The sequence below is a fragment of the Phocoena phocoena genome, chromosome 6 (assembly GCF_963924675.1).
Source record: "Phocoena phocoena chromosome 6, mPhoPho1.1, whole genome shotgun sequence".
NCBI classification, from domain to species: Eukaryota; Metazoa; Chordata; class Mammalia; order Artiodactyla; family Phocoenidae; genus Phocoena; species Phocoena phocoena.
The window spans coordinates 93497568-93517422 of record NC_089224.1 but is presented as its reverse complement, the minus strand read 5'-3'; the positions used below and the strand labels follow the sequence as shown (position 1 = coordinate 93517422).

The following is a 19855-nucleotide window of genomic DNA, read 5'->3' as shown; positions in this document are numbered from 1 at the left end:
CGTTTAACAACTCTGGGGGGTATAGGTGCTCATGTTATTCCCATCTTATCTAGGAAGAAACTGAGGCTCAGAGAAGTTAAATAACTTGCTTTGTGTCACATGACTAACAAGCGACTTTACACATGAGAGATAATTCCAAGACTAAGTGATTTCTGCCAGGCTTTGCCTTCACATGATGGCAAACACGTTCATTCTTTAGCTTATGTGTGAAAGTGAATTCAGTACATGAGGGGTCAGTGAATGAAAGTTGAGGATAAAAGAATGTCTGAAAGCAAGAACATAATTTTGCCTGCATGTTATTTTGACTCCTGGTAGTAGAGGCTTGATGTGTGTTTCCCTTTTATTTGTTTTGAAGTATAGATACTCGGTCAGACTTTTATTTACTTTGAAATATAGCTACCTGGTCAGACTTTCATGATTTGTACAGTCCTGTACTCATACTAATACCTCTTGCAAATAGAACCAATATGATAATTGGGAGTTTTGGTTATTATATAATTGTTAATAAAACAAAGGATGTAGATATTGATCACAAATCTAGATGCAGTTACAATTATGAGACCTTTTTTTACCATATAAAATAAGACTGTCATGTGAAAGCAGAGTATTTTTTAATAAAAGCTTACATATAAATAATTTCAGTATGTAAAATTTTGTAGTCAGTGACACTAGGGATTAATCTAGTATTGACTTTCAGTTCTGTAATTTTAGGGCTCCTGACTATCAGTTTCATAATGTTTGTTAGGCTTAAGCAGGATACCTGTAAAGTAGCAGCTGATAATTTGTGGATAAATTGGGTGAAAGAGAAATAAGTTTTATTTTTGATTTATTTATTTTTTGGCTACCCTGCGTGGCTTGTGGGATCTTAGTTCTCTGACCAGGGATCGGCCACTGGCCCATCAGTGGAAGCGCCGAGTCTTAACCACTGGACTGCCAGGGAATTCCCAAGAGAAATAAGTTTTAGACTTCTACTGACATATCACTATTTTAAGGAAAATGAGATATGTTATGTAGAATTCTCTTTTACAGCGAACCTTGTATATTCTGACTTCTTAGAATAGGTAAAAATTAAAAACTGACCACTGCTGGTGGGAGTGTAAATTAGTATAACTACTTTGGAAAACTGTTTGGAAATATTCTTAGGCTTATCATATGTATACTTCATGACCAGGCATTTCCAGTCCTGGGTTTGTATACAACAGAAGTGTGTATATCTGTGCACCAGAAGACATAGCTAAGAATGTTCATAGCATTATTCATAATGGTCCAAACTGGAAATAATCTTATATCTATCATGATATAGGAGAATGGATAAATTCTGTTTTTTTCCTACTAGAGCAGTGAAAGTGAACAACAACATGGATGAATCTCAGATATAATATAGAATGAAAAACACATGAGTTCATCCTATTTGTTCCATTTATATAAATTTAAATATGGTGTTAGAAGTCAGGAAGAGGGGTTAGTCAGTGGGGTGCAGGGCCTTTGTACTTCTGGTAGTTACAAAGGTGTGTTTACTTGGTGAAAATTTATTAAGCCATACATTCTCAATTTTGCACTTCAGCTATATGTTATACTTCAATTAAAAAGTTTACTAATGAGTAAATGAATATAAATGAATGAGTAATAAGGGGAACTGATAGGGACAAAATACTATATACCCGAGGCTGGTAATTCTGTAGGCTTACTGACAGAGGTTAACTGTTGTCAGTTTAGCTGGGGGAGGGACTGGTTCAGCGGATTTCTTAATTTCTATGGGTTTATAGAGGATTGCAGGCAGTGGATAACCAAATATAGGAAATGAGTCAATATTTAAGGTGATAATATTGCTAGAAGAAAATTAAGTAGTTAATCTACTTAAAATTTTAAAAATTATCATAAAAAAGAAAGTATGTAATTGTGGGCATGATTGTCTACCACCATCAATAATGATTTTCCATAGGCTCCTTCTAGGAAGCAGCCTAGCTTAGATCATCAGAAGAGGGCTGTTTTCCTTTAGCCTGGCTTCTCCTGATTTTTTCCCCCGTCATCCAGCTGAATCACAGGTCTGGACAGGCAGGAGGTTGGGTGAGGTATGTGTGGTAATGCAAGTTTCTAGGTCTTTGTAATGTTTGAGGGCTCCCGAGGGTGTCTCACAGTGACAGACACTTTAGCTGAATTAAGCTCCACTGTCAGTGTCTGATAAGGTTAAAAATATGGATTCTGGAGTCAGATCTTGACTGTGCCACTTGCTGGCTCAGTAAGTTGCTGGACAAGTTAACTTCACTTCCTGACCCTCTGCTTCCTCACAGGGTAAAATGGGAATGACAAATAGCACCTCTCCAGTTGTTGTAAGAATCAGATGAGATAAGGAATGCAAAGAGCTGTCCTGCGTGGAAACTGCTCAATAAATGTCAGCTATTTTACGATTATTCTTATCACTCATTTAACAAACATTGATTTTTAGATTTGTTGTTATTTTAAAAATTCACTTATTTCATGATTGCTGTAGATAACTTTGAACTTTCGCTGTTGCTGTGAACATCCCTACAGCTCTCCTTAATACTTGCTTTGAAGCTAGATCTCAAATTTCAGAAGTGATGGAGGATAGTGTAAGCCTGGCCCTCTGGAGTAGTCACTTTAAATTCTTGAGTCTTTAGGTGAGGCTTTCTAAAAATCCTATATCTCAATGCTCCTTTCTTAGCAAGATAATCCCACTTTCATCGTAAGCTTAGGTCATTTGATGTAAACCTCTGTAGCTTCCTTTCTACCCATGGGTATTGTTGACTTATTGACCTCTGTTTCTGTCTTTTCCCACTTAAAGGAGAGGAAGTTTGATATTACTTACTTAAAACTTTTTAGTAGAACCAGATGATCTTCAAAATAAAGTAAAAATTTCTCAGCATTTTACCCAAATCCTTCTGTAATCTAGGTCCTGCTTTTATCTCTTACCACTCTGTGTTTCAGTCAGATGCAGCGCACCATGTTCTTTTAGACCTCTTATACCTTCTTATAACTGATCTTCTGCTTGGAATTTCATCTCCTCTTTGGGACTTAGTTTCCTGTCAGTTCCTCCCGGAAGTCCTCCTTGATCTTAGTAGATAACTTTTTCTTCCTGAAATTCTCAGTACCTTGTATATTTCTCTTGCTGTAGTGTTCACTTTGTATTTTAGTTAGTTTGGGCTGCTATAACAGTATACCACAGACGGGATGACATAAACAGCATTTGTTTCTCACAGTGTTGGAGGCTGGAAGTCTGAGATCAGAGTGCCAGCATGGTCAGGCTCTTCGTCGGGAGCTTTTCATGGTGTATGGAGGGCTGTCTTCTTGCTTTATCCTCAGAGGGCAGAGAGAGGAAGAACTCTGATACCTTCATCCCCTTAGAAGGGCACCCATCCCATCGTGGGCCCCCCCCTTGCGATCTCCTCCAAACCTGTTTACCTCCCAAAGCCGTCACAGTGGGGTTTAGGGCTTTAAAGTGTGAATTTTGGGAGACACAGACATTCAGTCTGTAGCATAGTGTGTTGCTATCATTTGTTCACAGGTCTTCCGGGAGACTGTGCCTCAGTGTAGGCCCATCTGGAATCTCAAGTTTAATTAACTAAAGGACATTGTAAAAATAAATTCACTGCTACAAATCTGGTGCATGGATTCTTGGGGATAACATTTTGGAACAAGATTTAACTATTGTATACTCCCTTTCTGGGATGTCAAATTTACCTCCTTTAAGAGAACAAAGTAGCTACTATTCATTAAAATAAGTAATATCTGAGAAATGAATTCGTTTTTAAGATATGATCAATAATTTCAGTTTATATCTTCCTGTATTTTAGGTAATGGAACTGTTGGTCCATCTGAATAAGCGTATAAAAAGCCGCCCCAAGATACAGCTCCCAGTAGAGACACTCTTGGTTCAGTACCAGGACCCTGCTGCAGTTTCCTTTGTCACAGTGAGTGTTATCTTGGAATATTTTCTGACTTACAGTAAGTTTTCTTTCATAACATTTATTAGATGTCATCAGTATATTGGCCAGCCTAGAATTTCACCTTAGACTAAATGAAAGGTGAGGTGTTTTTCTTCTAAAGGACACACTGTTTTTCCCCTGAGTATTGATCTGGAGGAAATGGTAGGAACAGGATAATGTATGGCCGTTTACACAGGGCAAAAGAATGTTGGTGTAATGACTTGTCAGGTATGTTGATTTACAAAAAGAATGATTGATTCTTAGTAAAAGATTATGAGAGGTCAGTCTGAATTAGAAAGAGAAGGTTATTTTAGTAATTGACCAGTTGGGAAATGGCAGCCTAGGATTTAACATGGGGTCTCCACTTAGCTTGAAAGGATTAATGTAACAAACTGGGAGAGCTGATACTGATGTGTATGTAGTATGTAGGTTTAGGTAGGTCAGATGATTACTTTTTTCTTTTCAGTGAAAAGTAATTGCACATATGAGTACTTTATTTTCTCCCCAGCTCTATTGAGGCATAACTGACAAATAGAATTGTCTATATTTAAAGTGTACAATGTGATGATTTGATATACGTATAAGTGCTTTAGACTAGATCATGCTCTCTCATATGCAGCCCATCTTAAAAGTAAGCATTTTGAGTAATTGGGGCTGGAGTTCTTCCTGAGATATACTAGTTGGTCAAGCTGTAACAAACAGGTGATAAACATGAGGAAGGAGGATTCAATTTCTTTGTTATAACAAAGCTGCCTAGGTTATTAGTCATGTGTTTTTGTTGAAATCCTAGAGTATTTCTTTCATACTTACTTGACTTTCTCTTGTTGCATTAGAATTTTACTATAATTTATGTTAAGATGGGCTATCCTCGCCTACCAGTGGAAAAACAATGTGAGCTGGCTCCTACACTTCTTACTGCCATGGAAGGGAAGCCTCAGCCCCAGCAGGACAGGTATGCTTTCCTCAGTTACCTTATTGCCCACCTGTGAGAGTCAACAACTGCCATTCAAAAATAGATCCACACATTTGGTTTCACTTGGGCAAATACAAAGGCTTGAGTTGAGCTCTTTGAGTTGACAGCTCTGTGTTACCTCAATATTACTGTTTTGTTAATTTTATAAATTATAAAATTTCTTGTGAGCGTATCAAAAAATATGTAGAACTAACATTTTTCTCAATCTAAATGCATTTTTATTTCGGTTAGTTATTTTGAAGCAACTGATTTTCTGTGATTGCAAAAATTTGAGATCTAATATGCCTTTCATCAGACATTTCTTTCTTGGAGGATATAAAGTTTCAGAGCAGTTTTCTTAAGGAACTAATTACTCGTTTGTATTAATATGGGAATTGGAGAGGTGAAAAGGAATATCATCCTTAGTTTCTAGGCTTAGCTCAAAACTTCTGTATCCTAAGCCCTGTTGTGGTGACAACCATGAAAAGAAGTTGTGGAGGAAAGATGGATTTAAATCATGTTTTCACTTCACTTTTTAGAGCATAAACATTTTTAAAAGATTGTAATACAGATGTTTACAAGTAAAATTAGTAGACATTGTAAACACTGTTTGAAATTTTCATGTTTTAATAGCAACAGGTACAGTGAAAGAAGAAAAGAATCTGTTACTTAAATTCACACAGTGGAAATTTAATATTGTATTCCAAATATTGACATGATTGATGTTTAATTTCTTTAGATTTAAAATGACTTTATTTTTAATTAAATGTGGAAAGGAAAAAATGATTGACAGGACATGTTATAAGTTGAACTTTACCTAAGGTTTAATATTAAATCTCTTGTGGTAATAGATATTAACACTGAGCCCATATTATGTACATTTTTCTCAGGTGTTTTTGGTGATGAGCCAGATTGGCTAAATGTCACTTATTACTCAATATCCTGAGCTTTTAATAAGAAAGAAATAAGAATGAAGTCTAGGCCACTCCCTAGATTAGGACTTTGTAAATTGGTGGTATTGAAAATGAATGGCCCTTGCTACGACTGCTACTTTTTGTTACGTGATTTTATTTTTTTTTGGTTTTGTCTGTTATTTGCATGTATAAAAAACCTTATTTTTTAAATAGTTGCAATAAATGTAATTGTTTTTTCAGCTTAATGCATCTTTTAATACCAACCCTTTTTCACATGAAATACCCTGTTGAATCATCAAAATCAGCTTCTCCGTTTAACCTTGCTGAGAAACCAAAGACTGTGCAGCTGCTTTTGGACTTCATGCTGGATGTCCTTTTGATGCCTTATGGGTAAGTAAAAACAAACCAAACCAAAACAAAGCAACCTTGTTCTTGATTGCTTTTACTGTGTGTAGTCAAGTACTCTTTTCAGGGATTCAACTTTCACTTGAAAATGAATGTCTCAGATTTGCTTTGCTGCAGCCCTGACCTCTTCTAAACGGCAGCGCCGCTGCTTACTGACCTTATGGGTGTGGAGCTGCTGCTGTGCTTTCAGACTTGCCCCGTCCAAGCTGAAATCAGGCTTCCCAGTAAACATAGTTTCTCTTCATTAACTGCCATCAGTGCTGTGATGATTCTCTTAGCCTTGTAGGCGCTCAGTTATAAATTGCCTCTAGCTTTCTCTTCCTCGTTGCTGCAGTATCAGTTCCGTAAGACCTCCTTCCTCCTCCTCCATGTGTCCTGGAACCATTCCCACTGCTGCCATTCTAGTTTCGGCTCTTTTCAACTCTTTTCATGTCTTTTCATGACTTTCTCACCAGCTGCTCTTCTTCAAAACTTTCTACACTGCCACAGAGTTTCCTGATTTTTAAAACACAGATTTTATCAGTGACCCCTTAAAATCCCTGGGCTGTTATTTTCCAGTCATTACATGCACTCATGCATTTCATGTACTCTGTATCTCCTTGCCTGTCTACATTTTAAGAGAAGATAGTTTTCTCTGCTTAGAATGCTTCCCCATCAAGAAAGAAAGAAGGAAAGAAAGAGAACAACAGAAAATGACAGCCAGGAAAACCACTTTGAAAAAGCCTCACAAACTAGCTTAGAGGCCAGTTCTGTTGTCTCTGACTAAATCCCTGCCCTAGGCACAGGACTCTTCCTTGTCCTCATAAGGCTAAGCACCCATCTGAAGTGCCACTTTGTGCTTTTATTGCGTTGTTGGTTTATCCCATCCTAATAGATTGGGAGCTCTTTGAAGTCAGGAGCTGTTTACTCTAGCTCTGGTTCCTGGCGTAGCGCCCACGTTGTCATCTGCTTCCAGCCTGCTCCTTTTCTAGGTTGTCCTGCTGCCAGAGAGATTCTTCTAATGTATTGCTTTCATTACATTTCTTCCCTGACCAAAAATGCAGTATACACTATGAGCGTGGCATGGGGGGGGCTCCACATCACCTGTCCCTCCATCCAGCCACGAGAGTTCACGCTGTACGATTTCTTTCCTCTCCTTTTTGCTCTCCTCCCACTCCTCTAATTTGGCGGCTTTATTTTCTGGACCTTCCACTCCTCTGTCATATCATTTCTTACTTCCCTGCAGTTTCTTTGTCATCTGATAACATATCATATGCTGTTGCACTTGTTGTGTTGTTATTGTCTCAACTTGCTCCAGATGGCAGACACTCAGTCTTACACCTCCTGCTGTTCCTGTCTTGTGCTTAGGATGGTGTTTTGCACGATGTTAGCTGTTCAGTAGTTATTAGTTGATTTACTTGCTGCTGCCAGTCTTGCTATAACTGAGAAATACATGAAAACCTCCTTTTATAGTTGTTGAATCAGGAGGCAGCCAGAACTGGCAGGTGATGATGGCTTTGGTAATTTAACTTTGAGATCCAAATTTCACTTAGGCACACAGTGTACCCAAGCCAGTAGTTCCTCACGTTTTTCTTACCAGTGAGAATTTGCCTTGTTTATATAAAAATATTAAAACGATTCTTTAACAGGTTTTTAAAAAAAAATTAGATGAATTTAGGAATGGAACAAATATGGTATATAGTAATGTGGAATAATTTACTGTGCCATTAGGCTTCAGGTGTTTTCTTTAATTTTTATTATAACAGGTATTTTATTTTAATATCCAGTCTGGTAATTTGTCAGCATAGAATTTTAGAGTTCAGAGGGACTTGAATTAATATTCATATCAAAATTTTCATTTTGTAGATGAGGAATGCTAGTTTAATGGTTCAAAATGAATTTATCAGAAATCTTATTTTTAATCTATAGAAGCTAAAAAAGAAATGGGATGATAAATTAATAACTAGCTGCAAAGCTGTATGCTTTGAACATATAATGGAAAAAGCTGGTCCTTATTATGATTTTTTTCCTCTTTGGATCCTTTTGAATTTTTTCATTTTTGGGGTGTATGTGCTTGTATGGTAAGTGGTTTGGAGGTTTCAGTGAATTTTTCTATTTTTTAAAAATAAATTTATTTTATTTATTTATTTTTGGCTGCGTTGGGTCTTCGTTGCTGCGTACGGGCTTTCTCTAGTTGCAGTGAGCGGGGACTACTCTTTGTTGTGGTGCGCGGGCTTCTCATTGCTGTGGCTTCTTTTGTTGTGGAGCACAGGCTCTAGGTGCGTGGGCTTCAGTAGTTGTGGCACGCGGGCTCAGTAGTTGTGGCTCGTGGGCTCTAGAGCGCAGGCTCAGTAGTTGTGATGCATGGGCTTAGTTGCTCCGTGATATGTGGGATCCTCCCGGACCAGAGCTCGGACCCGTGTCCCCTGCATTGGCAGGTGTGTTCTTAATTACTGTGCCACCAGGGAAGCCCTCAGTGGGTTTTCTAATGCAGAAATATAAGGAGTTCAAGGAGAATTGGACAGAAATGGGAATGACTATAAATATTCTCTGCTTTGGGTATAAAACAGTAGTTCCCCCTCCACCCCATTACAGTCAGTAAACCTTTGTATTTGTCAACGAAAAACTTAAAATGTAGTGGGTCCATAGTGGCTTTTAGAACGATTATTTATAGATTGAGAGTGAACAGAATATTTATATTCATTGTTGGTAACTGTTACAGTTCATTTGTAACCAGGTTGAGCAGATGTACTCTAATGGTTAATTTGCTGAAGATGTAGATACCTTTTTTAGATAGTTCTAAAATTTTTCTTTATGATAAAATTTTAATTTCAAGTGTTTATTCTTCTAACAACATTCTGTGGGAGGAAAGTATATAACTGAATGTGCTATATATATGCATGTGTTTGTATGTGTTTATAGAGAGGTTGAATTCCTATTTCTTTTCCAGATATGTGTTAAATGAATCCCAGAGTCGCCAAAATTCATCTTCAGCACAGGGTTCTTCTTCAAATAGTGGGGGAGGTTCTGGAATACCACAGCCTCCCCCAGGAATGAGCTTTTATGCAGCTAAACGAGTTATTGGAGATAACCCGTGGACACCTGAACAGTTGGAACAGGTATCACACACTGCTTGTTTATATGGAGCTTAACCCTGCACACTTGCCCCTTTGAAGTCCGTGGAAGCATGTGTTACATAATTCCAGCGTATTCAGGCTCTGTAATGAGATACGATTGATGTAATGTGTTCTGGTCATCGTGTCATTTATTGGTTAAAGCCCCAGGGAAAGGGAGGAGTGGGAAATGCTGTTTAGTTTTTCTAATACTGCTTACATATTTCAAGTATAAAATACAGCCCATTTATAAATTGAGTAACTTTCATTTTAGTTTTTAATTACAGGTTTAATAATTATCTAGCTGCTTTGGTGCAGTTGAAATACAATTTATCTTATATTATTCAGCTTTTTAGGGCTGTACATTTTGTGTAAAGTGAGGAACAAGTGACCATATGGGGGAAAAGCATGACGCCCTTTTATATTTCTTCCTGGGAATTGAAAAATTGGCATTAAGAATTTTATTCTGGATTTAAACAGGACACAGATGTTCTCTGAGCAGCTTTTAAAAAAGACTGGTGCTCTACAGAGAAGGTGCCTCACTGTGTCTGTGTCATCAGGCACCTCAGGGAAGAACAGATGAGATCAGTATGTAATTATTTTGGAATTCAAGCAACATGGGTTAGTCTTCCAATCCTTCCTTTATCTCTCCATGGCAGTCTAAATGATTTGATCCTTTTCTTTTTGGCAGTGTAAGTGATCACTGATCAAAACAGTGTTCCCAGGAAAGGGAAAAAGGCAAGTGGGCATTCTTGCCACTCAACAAATTTATAGAATGATTTGTTCAGCAGGGGCTCTATTTGATTAGATTAACATCTTCGTGTTTTATAGATCTTTTTTCTTCTTAAACCATGATGTAAGTAAGAAAGAAGGGTAAATAGTAACGGAAGCTACTCTTTATTGAGTGTGATCTATGTGACAGGCACTATACTGAGTACTTTGAATACATTATCTCATTTAATCCTCACAGCAGCCTGAGAAGGTATAGAAATTTAGTTCCATTTTGTAAAAGGAATTGAGGTTTTGAGATTCACCACAGTCTCACTCCTAGTAGTAGGCTTATGAATCTAGGTCTGTCTGAGGGCTAAAGCTATAAGTGCTGGAGAATCATTGTTAACATTATAAATTGTAATCTTAACGTTGGTCGTTATTTACTGATTTCTAAGGGCTTCTGTATGCTTTTTGTCAATTTCATGATCTAGTGTTGAACAGTTTAGTTTCAAGGACGACAGCTGTTTTCCTCTAATTTTTAAATATCTCTTGTTTTTTACATTTTTTTCTTTCAGATAAGACAGCTTTTATTTTTTTCAAATGATAAAAGTTAGTGGTAATGTAAATGTTCAAGTAATATAGAACATTATAACGAGAAATTAAAAATTACCTGGAATCCTGCCACCCTAGTTTGTCATTCACCTACAGCCTGCTCTGTGTACATGTGTGTGTACACAAATACAATTTTACACAATACATTTTTACGTATCACATAACACTATTTGAACTTCATTTTTTTCATTTAATAGTATATCAGGTTTTAAAATAATGTCCTTTTTAATGTCTGTATTAAATGTAATTATGTGTAAACCACATATTTTTTAAACTAGTCTCCTATTGCTGGACATGAGTATTGTTCTCAGTTTCCTTTGCACACTTTTTTTTTTTTTTTTTGCGGTACGCGGGCCTCTCACTGTTGTGGCCTCTCCCGCTGTGGAGCACAGGCTCCGGACGCGCAGGCTCAGTGGCCATGGCTCACGGGCCCAGCCACTACGCGGCATGTGGGATCTTCCCAGACCGGGGCACGAACCCGTGTCCCCCGCGTCGGCAGGCGGACTCTCAACCACTGCGCCGACAGGGAAGCCCCTCCTTTGCACACTTTTTTGTGTACATCTTTGTGTAGTTGACTTCCATAACTGTGGGTGCAGTAAATGCTTGCATCTTCTCTGTTGTAACTCTTGTTGCAGGTCAGTTGTGTTGAACATGGGGAGGGAAGGCAGGCATTTTTATGATCCTTTTTAATTGGATCCTTTGTCATTTAGTTATTGCAAACTTTATCAGTCCTAATTCATATACATGAGAACTATCATGTAATTGATTCTTAAAGGTAAAGTTTCATTTTTCAGGTATATTTATCCTAAATAGAGTTATTTGTATTGAAATTCGTAGCTCCTTCACATTGCATGAAGTTCGAAGCAGAATCTCTCTTCAGTCTGTGTTTTATTTTAGCCAGTTAGATTGAATACTTTTTGTTTAGAATTTCACTTGCATTTGCAATTCTTGCATATGTTTGAAATCATGTTTTTTTCAGCATGTAAGAATATTGAGGACAGAGTTAGTATGTTAACAATAGATTAGAACTTCATGGAGTGTGAGTTTAGTTCTTTTTGAACTGTCAGAAGAATCCATGGAGTACTTCTGATGTACCCCCACTTCTACCTGGAGACTCCAGATTTGGACTTCAGTTCAAGGCTTCATCATTTTAGAGAGGCTGGTAACCTAAGTAGGAAGGCTTCGTATCTTAATGGCCTTGGAGTCCAAGACTTGGGTTTGGATTGGGCCTTCATCGTTTACTAACTGTGTCTTAATCTCTTCAGCCTTGCCTCAGTTTTCCTTATCAGAAAAATAGGTATAATGGTACTCATTTCACAGATTGTGAGGGTTCAATGAAATCATGCATATATATGGTTTAGTATAGCCCCAGGCACATTGTAAGCCTAAATAGGAGTGGCTACTATTGTTTTATTAATCTTTGGTTTAGGAGCATACTGATATGTGAAACAGATGTTATAGGTTGGTGGTCTTTGTTTCTCTGATAAGTGGTTTTCCTTCCCTTCATTTATCTACAGTGCAAATTAGGTATAGTGAAATTCATAGAAGCTGAGCAGGTGCCTGAGCTCGAAGCTGTTCTCCACCTGGTGATTGCTTCTAGTGACACACGCCACAGTGTAGCCACAGCGGCGGACCTGGAGTTGAAAAGCAAGCAAAGGTAAACTGCTTCCCTTTTAAACTTTCGAAATTAAAAAAGAGGCTAGATTTCTAAAAGCTTGCCTAGCACACATTGGTTCATGTTGGGTTTTGTGTAGTGAGACATTCAGTTGATGAGATTGTGAAATATACCTAATTTGTATGAAAGACAGTTTGCTAAAGAGCAGAATTCTGTATAAGACAAAGAAGAAAAGCTGTTTGGAGAAGTAGTTTAAAATTGGAGTGGGTTAGGATTATAACCGTAAGAATTGAAACCTTTGTCTAGGTAAGTGAACTTAAAGAACTGATGTTAAGAAAAATGTCAAAACCTGGAAGTTATTCATTTTTGATTCTTCCTCTATCTCAAATTATTTGAGATGGCTTTCAATAAAGAATATGTAGGTATTATGGTTAATATGATGAAAATCAGGTCCCGTGAAAAGAGGTGTTGAATAGATCTTAATTTACACAGGAGGAAATACATATAGTAAATAGGCTCATAGAAAATATTGTGTTAAAGAAATCAAATCATGCACAAAAAAGCAGTGGTATGCCAGTTTGTACCCATTGGTAAATAAAATTGTGCAACATTTGATTACTCCATTTAAGTTTCTGTTCAAACTGCTATTCTTATACCCTATTGATTGACACTATAAGTTGAAATAATTTTTGGAAAGCAGTTTGTAGTAGGTAATGAATCATAAAAATATTTACAATCTTTTATCTGAATCTTCTGGGAAGTTATCCTAAGAGAATCATTCAAAGAAGAAAAATATTTAGAAAAATGTTACAGGTTCATTCATTATACCATTTCCTGTAGTTGTTCAAAAGAAAGGAAACAAATTCAGATTTCCACAATAGGTAAATAAATAAATTATGTGACCTCTATGGAATATTATATATCTGCCCAAATAATTATAAAAATAATAAAGCAACATGTAAATTGCCTCCAAGTAATGGCAAATGAATAAAGCATAATACAAAATGATATGCGTACTGATTTTAATAAATGACATGTGCAAAGACTGGAGAATACATGAAAAATTGAAGATACTTCGTTAAACAATCAGATTATGGAATAGTTCTTTTTTGAATTTAATGCTAAATGTAGTTAACAAAATGGGATATCTCTAGGTCCATCCATGTTGTTGCAAATGGCATTATTTCATTCTTTTTTTATGGCTGAGTAATATTCCATTGTATATATGTACCACATCTTCTTTATCCATTCATCTGTAGATGGCCATTTATTTAGGTTGTTTCCATATCTTGGCTGTTGTGAATAGTGCTGTTGTGAACATAGGGGTGCATATATCTTTTTGTATTATTGTTTTGTTGGGATATATGCCCAGCAGTGGGATTGCTGGATCTCACTGGCAACTCGCTTTTTATTTTTTTGAGGAACCTCCATTCTGTTTTCCAAAAAATCTTCCTTTAAAACTTCTCGTTGTGCTTGAACTGACTCCATTCTTTACACCATACAGTAGATTGGATTGTTGGAACTATAAATGTGGTGCTGAAGTATTCTAATTAGTTTTGGTTTTGTCTATTAAAACAATTGTATTTTCCCAAAAATAGCATAACATTGTTAGGTAAAAAGTGAGTTGAGAACAATATGTAGATATCCCATTTTGTTAAATAAAAGTATCTCTTCAAGTGATACGTCTGTTTCTTTATCTACCTGCCATGCCCATCCAGCTATTTTACATGCATAGGAAAGAAGTCTAGAAAAATGTACACCAAAGTTAGTTGTTACTGAAAAGGAATAGAGAGGGTTATGGTGCAGATTATAAGGAATTTTATTTTCTGTGTTATTCATTTCTGAATTTTCACAAGCATGTAATCAGAAAACTAAAACTAGAAAGGTAGCAAGAGGAAAAGTACAAGAAACAGTGAAAATTATCCTTATTAGTTAATCACTATTAAGTTTTTAATTTGTTTTACTAAAGTGTGTATGTGTTTTGTCAAAAATCTCTAAACCTGAAGTATTTATAGGAAGGAAACAGAGATGGAGCTTGAGGATTAGTTAGTAGCAATCAGCTGAGGAAAGATAGGTAAATAATAAGTAGAATTATAGAATGTCTTTGAGGCTAGTGGAATTGTGGATATCCAGACAAGAGGTGGATTGATAAGCTATGAAAGAAGAGATGGATTAGAAAAACAGTCAAAGCAGCATGATAAATTATGTTTGCACAAATACAACATAGTTTAAAAGCAGAATCAATGTCAAAAGAGAATAGAGTATGGTTAAATCTCACTAATCAAGTGAAATGCAGGATTGCATTATTGCTGGGTTTATAAAATGACTGGCAGGGGCTGCTGCAGAGGGTGGGTGCCCATCAATAGTAAGTCACCTTATTGTGGTCCCCAATTAGGAATAAGTCTTAGTGACTGATGGCAGCAGGACTGCTCTGTAGAATTAGGTGCTAAAATTGCAAGTGGGTGCTGGGAGATAAGAGGGGGGATACTGGGGATCACAGTGACATGGTATTTAAGAAATGCCATGGGTTGAAAGCTTCCTAGGGTTGTGGCTTTAATGGGTAAAATGTTTTTTGTCACTTTCTGTATCACTTTTGAATTTCCAAGTGGCTGAACAGAAGAATCATGCCTCAGGGCTCTTTAAACAAGTGTAGTATGGCTCTGCTGTGTTGTAACTGCTCTGTGGCATTGGCCCTGAGAGTGGAAGACAGTCCAGATTTCTTGAATAGTACCAAATTGGGCCACTGGATACACTGATCTATCTTACGTTGAATCATGGTGGGATAAGTGACTTTTTTTTCTGTTTGAAAACTAACTTTGATAGAAGTTAATCCCTTTCCTTCTCTTCTTTAATGGGCAGTGTCAATTGCCCATTTCATTTGTGTATTATAATATTTTTCTTTGGTAACACATATTGAGGCTATGATTTTTTGAAATTATTGGAGTGGGAGAAAAAAAATAATAATTTTAACAAGCTTTGTTGAAACCTTCTGTAGCTTGATAGACTGGAATAATCCTGCCATCATTAATAAGATGTACAAGGTATACCTTGGAGATATACCACTGAAGACAAAAGAGGTAGGTTTTTTTTGTTTACTCTCACATCATCATAAAAAGCATTTTATTGACATGGCTCTATGTATTTTGAACATTTTCTCCAGGTTATTTTGATTTAAGCTGAACCTATGCTGTGGGAAATATTGATACTAGTTTTAAGCCGTACTAGTCTAGGTGGATTAAAATCTCCTGGTACCTTTGTTTACCTGATCTGGTGTTTTCAATTCAGGTGCTTAAATAACGATTGTCCAGATTATGCCTCAATGAACGTTTTCTGTAAATACTTTAGGCTTTATTGGATATATCGTTCTGAGGCTGCAGCTGCTCAACTCTGCTGTAGCATGAAAGCAGCCATAGGCAGAACAGAACTGAATGAGCATGGCCACGTGCCAGTCAGGCTTTATCATTACAGAAATGCGAATCTCATATTATTTTCATGAAATATACTTTTACAAAATATTGTTTTTTTATTTTTTATTATCATTATTTTTATTGTTTTGATTTTTAAAAAGTCATTTGAAAATGTAAAAACTACTCTTAACTCACAGACCTTAATAAGATAGATGGTAGGCCAGACTTGGCCCATGGGCTGTAGTTTGTTGACCCGTGGTCTAGAATCTAGAACAATAGGTGGGTTCTTCTGAATTCTGGAAATAAGATGTTTGCTTAATAACATAGGTTCTGTTTAGTTAGCTGTGTTTAAAAGTGTTCCAAGTAGAAACCTAGACTCTAATACAAGATTATTTGTTTGCTTTCTAAACCATTAATAGTTGTTTAAAAAGCCATATTAGCTCCAGGGAGGACTGGACAGCTACACATAAAAGAATGAAATTAGAACACTTCCTAACACCATACACAAAAATAAACTCAAAATGGATCAAAGACCTAAATGTAAGGCCAGGCACTCACTATAAAGCTGTCAGAGGAAAACATAGGTAGAACACTCTATGACATAAATCACAGCAAGATCCTTTTTGACCCACCTCCTAGAGAAATGGAAATAAAATCAAAAATAAATGAATAGGACCTAATGAAACTTGAAAGCTTTTGCACAGCAAAGGAAACCATAAATAAGACGAAAAAACAACCCTCAGAATGAGAGAAAAAATTTGCAAATGAAACAACTGACAAAGGATTAATCTCCAAAATATACAAGCATCTCATGCAGCTCAATATCAAAAAAACAAACAACCCAATCCACAAATGGGCAGAAGACCTAAATAGACATTTCTCCAAAGTAGACATACACATTGCCAACAAACACGTGAAAGAATGCTCAACATCACTAATCATTAGAGAAATGCACATCAAAACCACAATGAGGTATCACCTCACACTGGTCAGAATGGCCATCATCAAAAAATCTACAAACAGTAAATGCTGGAGAGGGTGTGGAGAAAAGGGAACCCTCCTGCACTGTTGATGGGAATGTAAACTGATACAGCCACTATGGAAAACAATATGGAGGTTCCTTAAGAAACTAAGAACTGGGCTTCCCTGGTGGCGCAGGGGTTAAGAATCCGCCTGCCAATGCAGGGGACACAGGTTCGAGCCCTGGTCCAGGAAGATCCTACATGCTGCAGAGCAGCTAAGCCTGTGCGCCACAACTACTGAGCCTGTGCTCTAGAGCCCGTGAGCCATAACTACTGAAGCCTGCATGCCTAGAGCCCATGCTCCGCAACAAGAGAAGCCAGCACAATGAGAAACCCTCGCACCGCAACGAAGAGTAGCCCCCGCTCGCCGCAACTAGAGAAAGCCCATGCGCAGCACCGAAGACCCAACACAGCCAAAAATAAATGAATAAAAATAAATAAATTTATTTAAAAAAAAGAGTAGAGAGGCAAACTCTCGTTATTGAGATGGGTATTTGGCATATATTTTCTCTTTTAAAATGAAAAAATGAGGCTTCAAGAAAGCAGTTAACATGCTTTATCGGCAAAGATGAAAGTTGAACTTTTAAGCAAAAGCTAGAATTTTGGGAAATTTGTATTCATCACGATGAGCTTGACAGCTTGTCAGTGCTTACAGACTTTTCTGATGAGATTGGTCATGATATTAATGTGATTTTTTTGTGTACGCGTTTATGTTTTGTAATGAAATATTTGCTTAACTCGGTGAGCCAGTATTTTCCAAATGACCAGTGATGTTACAGAAGCATACAGGGTAAGGGAGCCATTCAGTATGCAGATAGACTGGTGGAATTTAGTAGAACAGTATGCAGATGTTCCATTGATACGGTTTCAAATCCACATGGCAGTTAACCTTTAAGAACCTATTGCATATCAAGTTTGGGGGTGACAGCAAGTATCTGAAATTACCTGAAAAGGCTGAAACCATCCCCATTTTTCTGGTCACATATCTTTGTGAAGCTGTTTTTTTTTTTAACATACTTAAAACAAAACAACATATTACAACAAATTAAACGCTGACAAAGATATAGGAATCCAGCTTTCTTTTTTTTTTTGCTGTACGCGGGCCTCACTATTGTGGCCTCTGCCGTTGCGGACCGCAGGCTCAGCAGCCATGGCTCACAGGCCCAGCCGCTCCGTGGCATGTGGGATCTTTTCGGACCGGGGCACGAACCCGTGTCCCCTGCATCGGCAGGCCGACTCTCAACCACTGCGCCACCAGGGAAGCCCCCCAGCTTTCTTTTATTAAGGTGGACAGTGAAGAGATTTACAGAAAATATAAAACAATGCCACTGTCTCAGTGCAGTTTTTTGTTTTGGAAAATATAGTTGTTTATTTTTCTTAAAAATACGTTATTTATGAAAGTATATAATGGGTTTAATATTATTATTGTTTTTTGCGGTACGCGGGCCTCTCACTGTTGTGGCCTCTCCTGTCGCGGAGCACAGGCTCTGGATGCGCAGGCTCAGCGGCCATGGCTCACGGGCCCAGCTGCTCCGCAGCATGTGGGATCTTCCCGGACCGGGGCACGAACCCTTGTCCCCTGCATCGGCAGGCGGACTCTCAACCACTGTGCCACCAGGGAAGCCCAATTTTTAAGTGAATAAGTACTTAAAATATTTTCAGTTTTAATTTCTAGTATATTAAATATTGATAGGTATTCAGTATAAACAAAAGCTCTTTGGAAGTTTCAGTAATTTTTAAGAGTATAAAGGGATCCTGAGACAAAAGTTTGAGCGACCATTGATTTAGACGATCTCTCATGATTTTTTTTTCAATTCACAATAATTTTGAAGTGCTGAGTTATAATCACACATATTTTCAACAGGGAGCAGTTCTGAAGCCAGAGCTGAAAAGGGACCCAGTCAGTACAAGGGTTAAGTTAAAGATTGTCCCCCACCTCCTTCGTTCTAGACAAGCTGCTGAAACCTTCCCGGCTAACATTCAGGTAACTCATTCTTTCCAGAGAAAAATGGCCTGTTTACAACTTTCATGTTTGTTTAACTAGACAAAGAACTGCATTAATGGATATCCAGGAAGTAGGTTGATATGTATAACAAGATTAATGAGATTCTTTCTCAAGTTGAGCTGCAGAAAATACTTTTTAATTATAGCTATAATAAAATATATATTTTATCAATATATTAATGTATATATTATATATAATATATATTATAAAATTTTATAGAATATATGCTGTATATGGTTACCATTCTCCCTAAATATATGGTGATAATTCCTTTCAAACTAGTGCTTTTCTGAGTGGCTTTTTTCCAAAAATGGTAGCACCAGAAACTTAGTCACTTAGGTGGAAAAATGAGTCATCCTTGACTGGAATCCCTCGTGAAGGCAGCGGCCACAACCTCTGGATGCTGCTGCCTCAGTGTCTTCACCCCCGTCTGCCGAATACTGATGTTAATGGAGATTGTCACTTCTTGTTCTGCTTGCCACAGTCGTCTTCTTGTTGCCCTGCCTCTAGTCTTCCCCACAGCCAGTCTGATTTCTGTGTTGCCACCAGAGTTATTTTTGCAGTTGGAAACCCTTGTACTCTGTTGGTGTGGGATATGAGCCCCTCCGGAAAAGCTCTTGCCTTTTGGTCCAAGTAATGACCAGCTCAGTTCTGGAGACAGATTCATTTGAGCATAATTTTGTCATTAGTTACTTACTTTTGATCTTAAATAAGCCTCGGGGTTTTTCCTGTTTTTCTTTAAACATAAAAAAAAATCTGTAAAATGGATGTAGTGATAGCGGTTACCTCATAGCAATGTTGCAAAGACTGAGTGGGTTAGCAGGTAGAAGCTTTAGAGCAGGGTGGCTAGTACTCATTCAGTTAGCAAGTTCTCAGTAAATGGTGGAAAGGCAGCAGTTATGTCCCTTCTGGTCTCCTATCTCACCATACCCTTGCCCTGTACCTTATGCTCCAACAGAGTTTGTTGCTGTTTAAGTATGCTGTTTTCATGGCTCTGTGTCTCCACTCCTGGCATAGTGGCCCTCCCCCCTGTAGCCTGGTAAACATCTACTCCAGTTTCAGGATTTGCTCCGGTGTGCCCCTTGCTATCTGAAATGTTCCCATTTCCTGCCTCTCATCTCTTTCAGTCCCAAAGTAAGAACACTGTCCTCTTGCTCCCTGTATGTGTGTGGTGGA

General features: G+C 37.6%; 1 protein-coding gene across 1 annotated transcript in view; it reads left to right on the top strand.

Moving 5' to 3' along the window:
- ECPAS (Ecm29 proteasome adaptor and scaffold) overlaps window positions 1–19855 on the top strand; it is a 97835-nt gene that overhangs the window by 30525 nt on the left and 47455 nt on the right. Inside the window, exons 3-9 of the mRNA XM_065878967.1 lie at window positions 3813–3929; window positions 4778–4896; window positions 6051–6200; window positions 9145–9313; window positions 12148–12287; window positions 15241–15322; window positions 18539–18658. Of these exons, the coding sequence (XP_065735039.1) occupies window positions 3813–3929; window positions 4778–4896; window positions 6051–6200; window positions 9145–9313; window positions 12148–12287; window positions 15241–15322; window positions 18539–18658 (897 nt within the window). The remainder of the gene's footprint in view (window positions 1–3812; window positions 3930–4777; window positions 4897–6050; window positions 6201–9144; window positions 9314–12147; window positions 12288–15240; window positions 15323–18538; window positions 18659–19855) is intronic.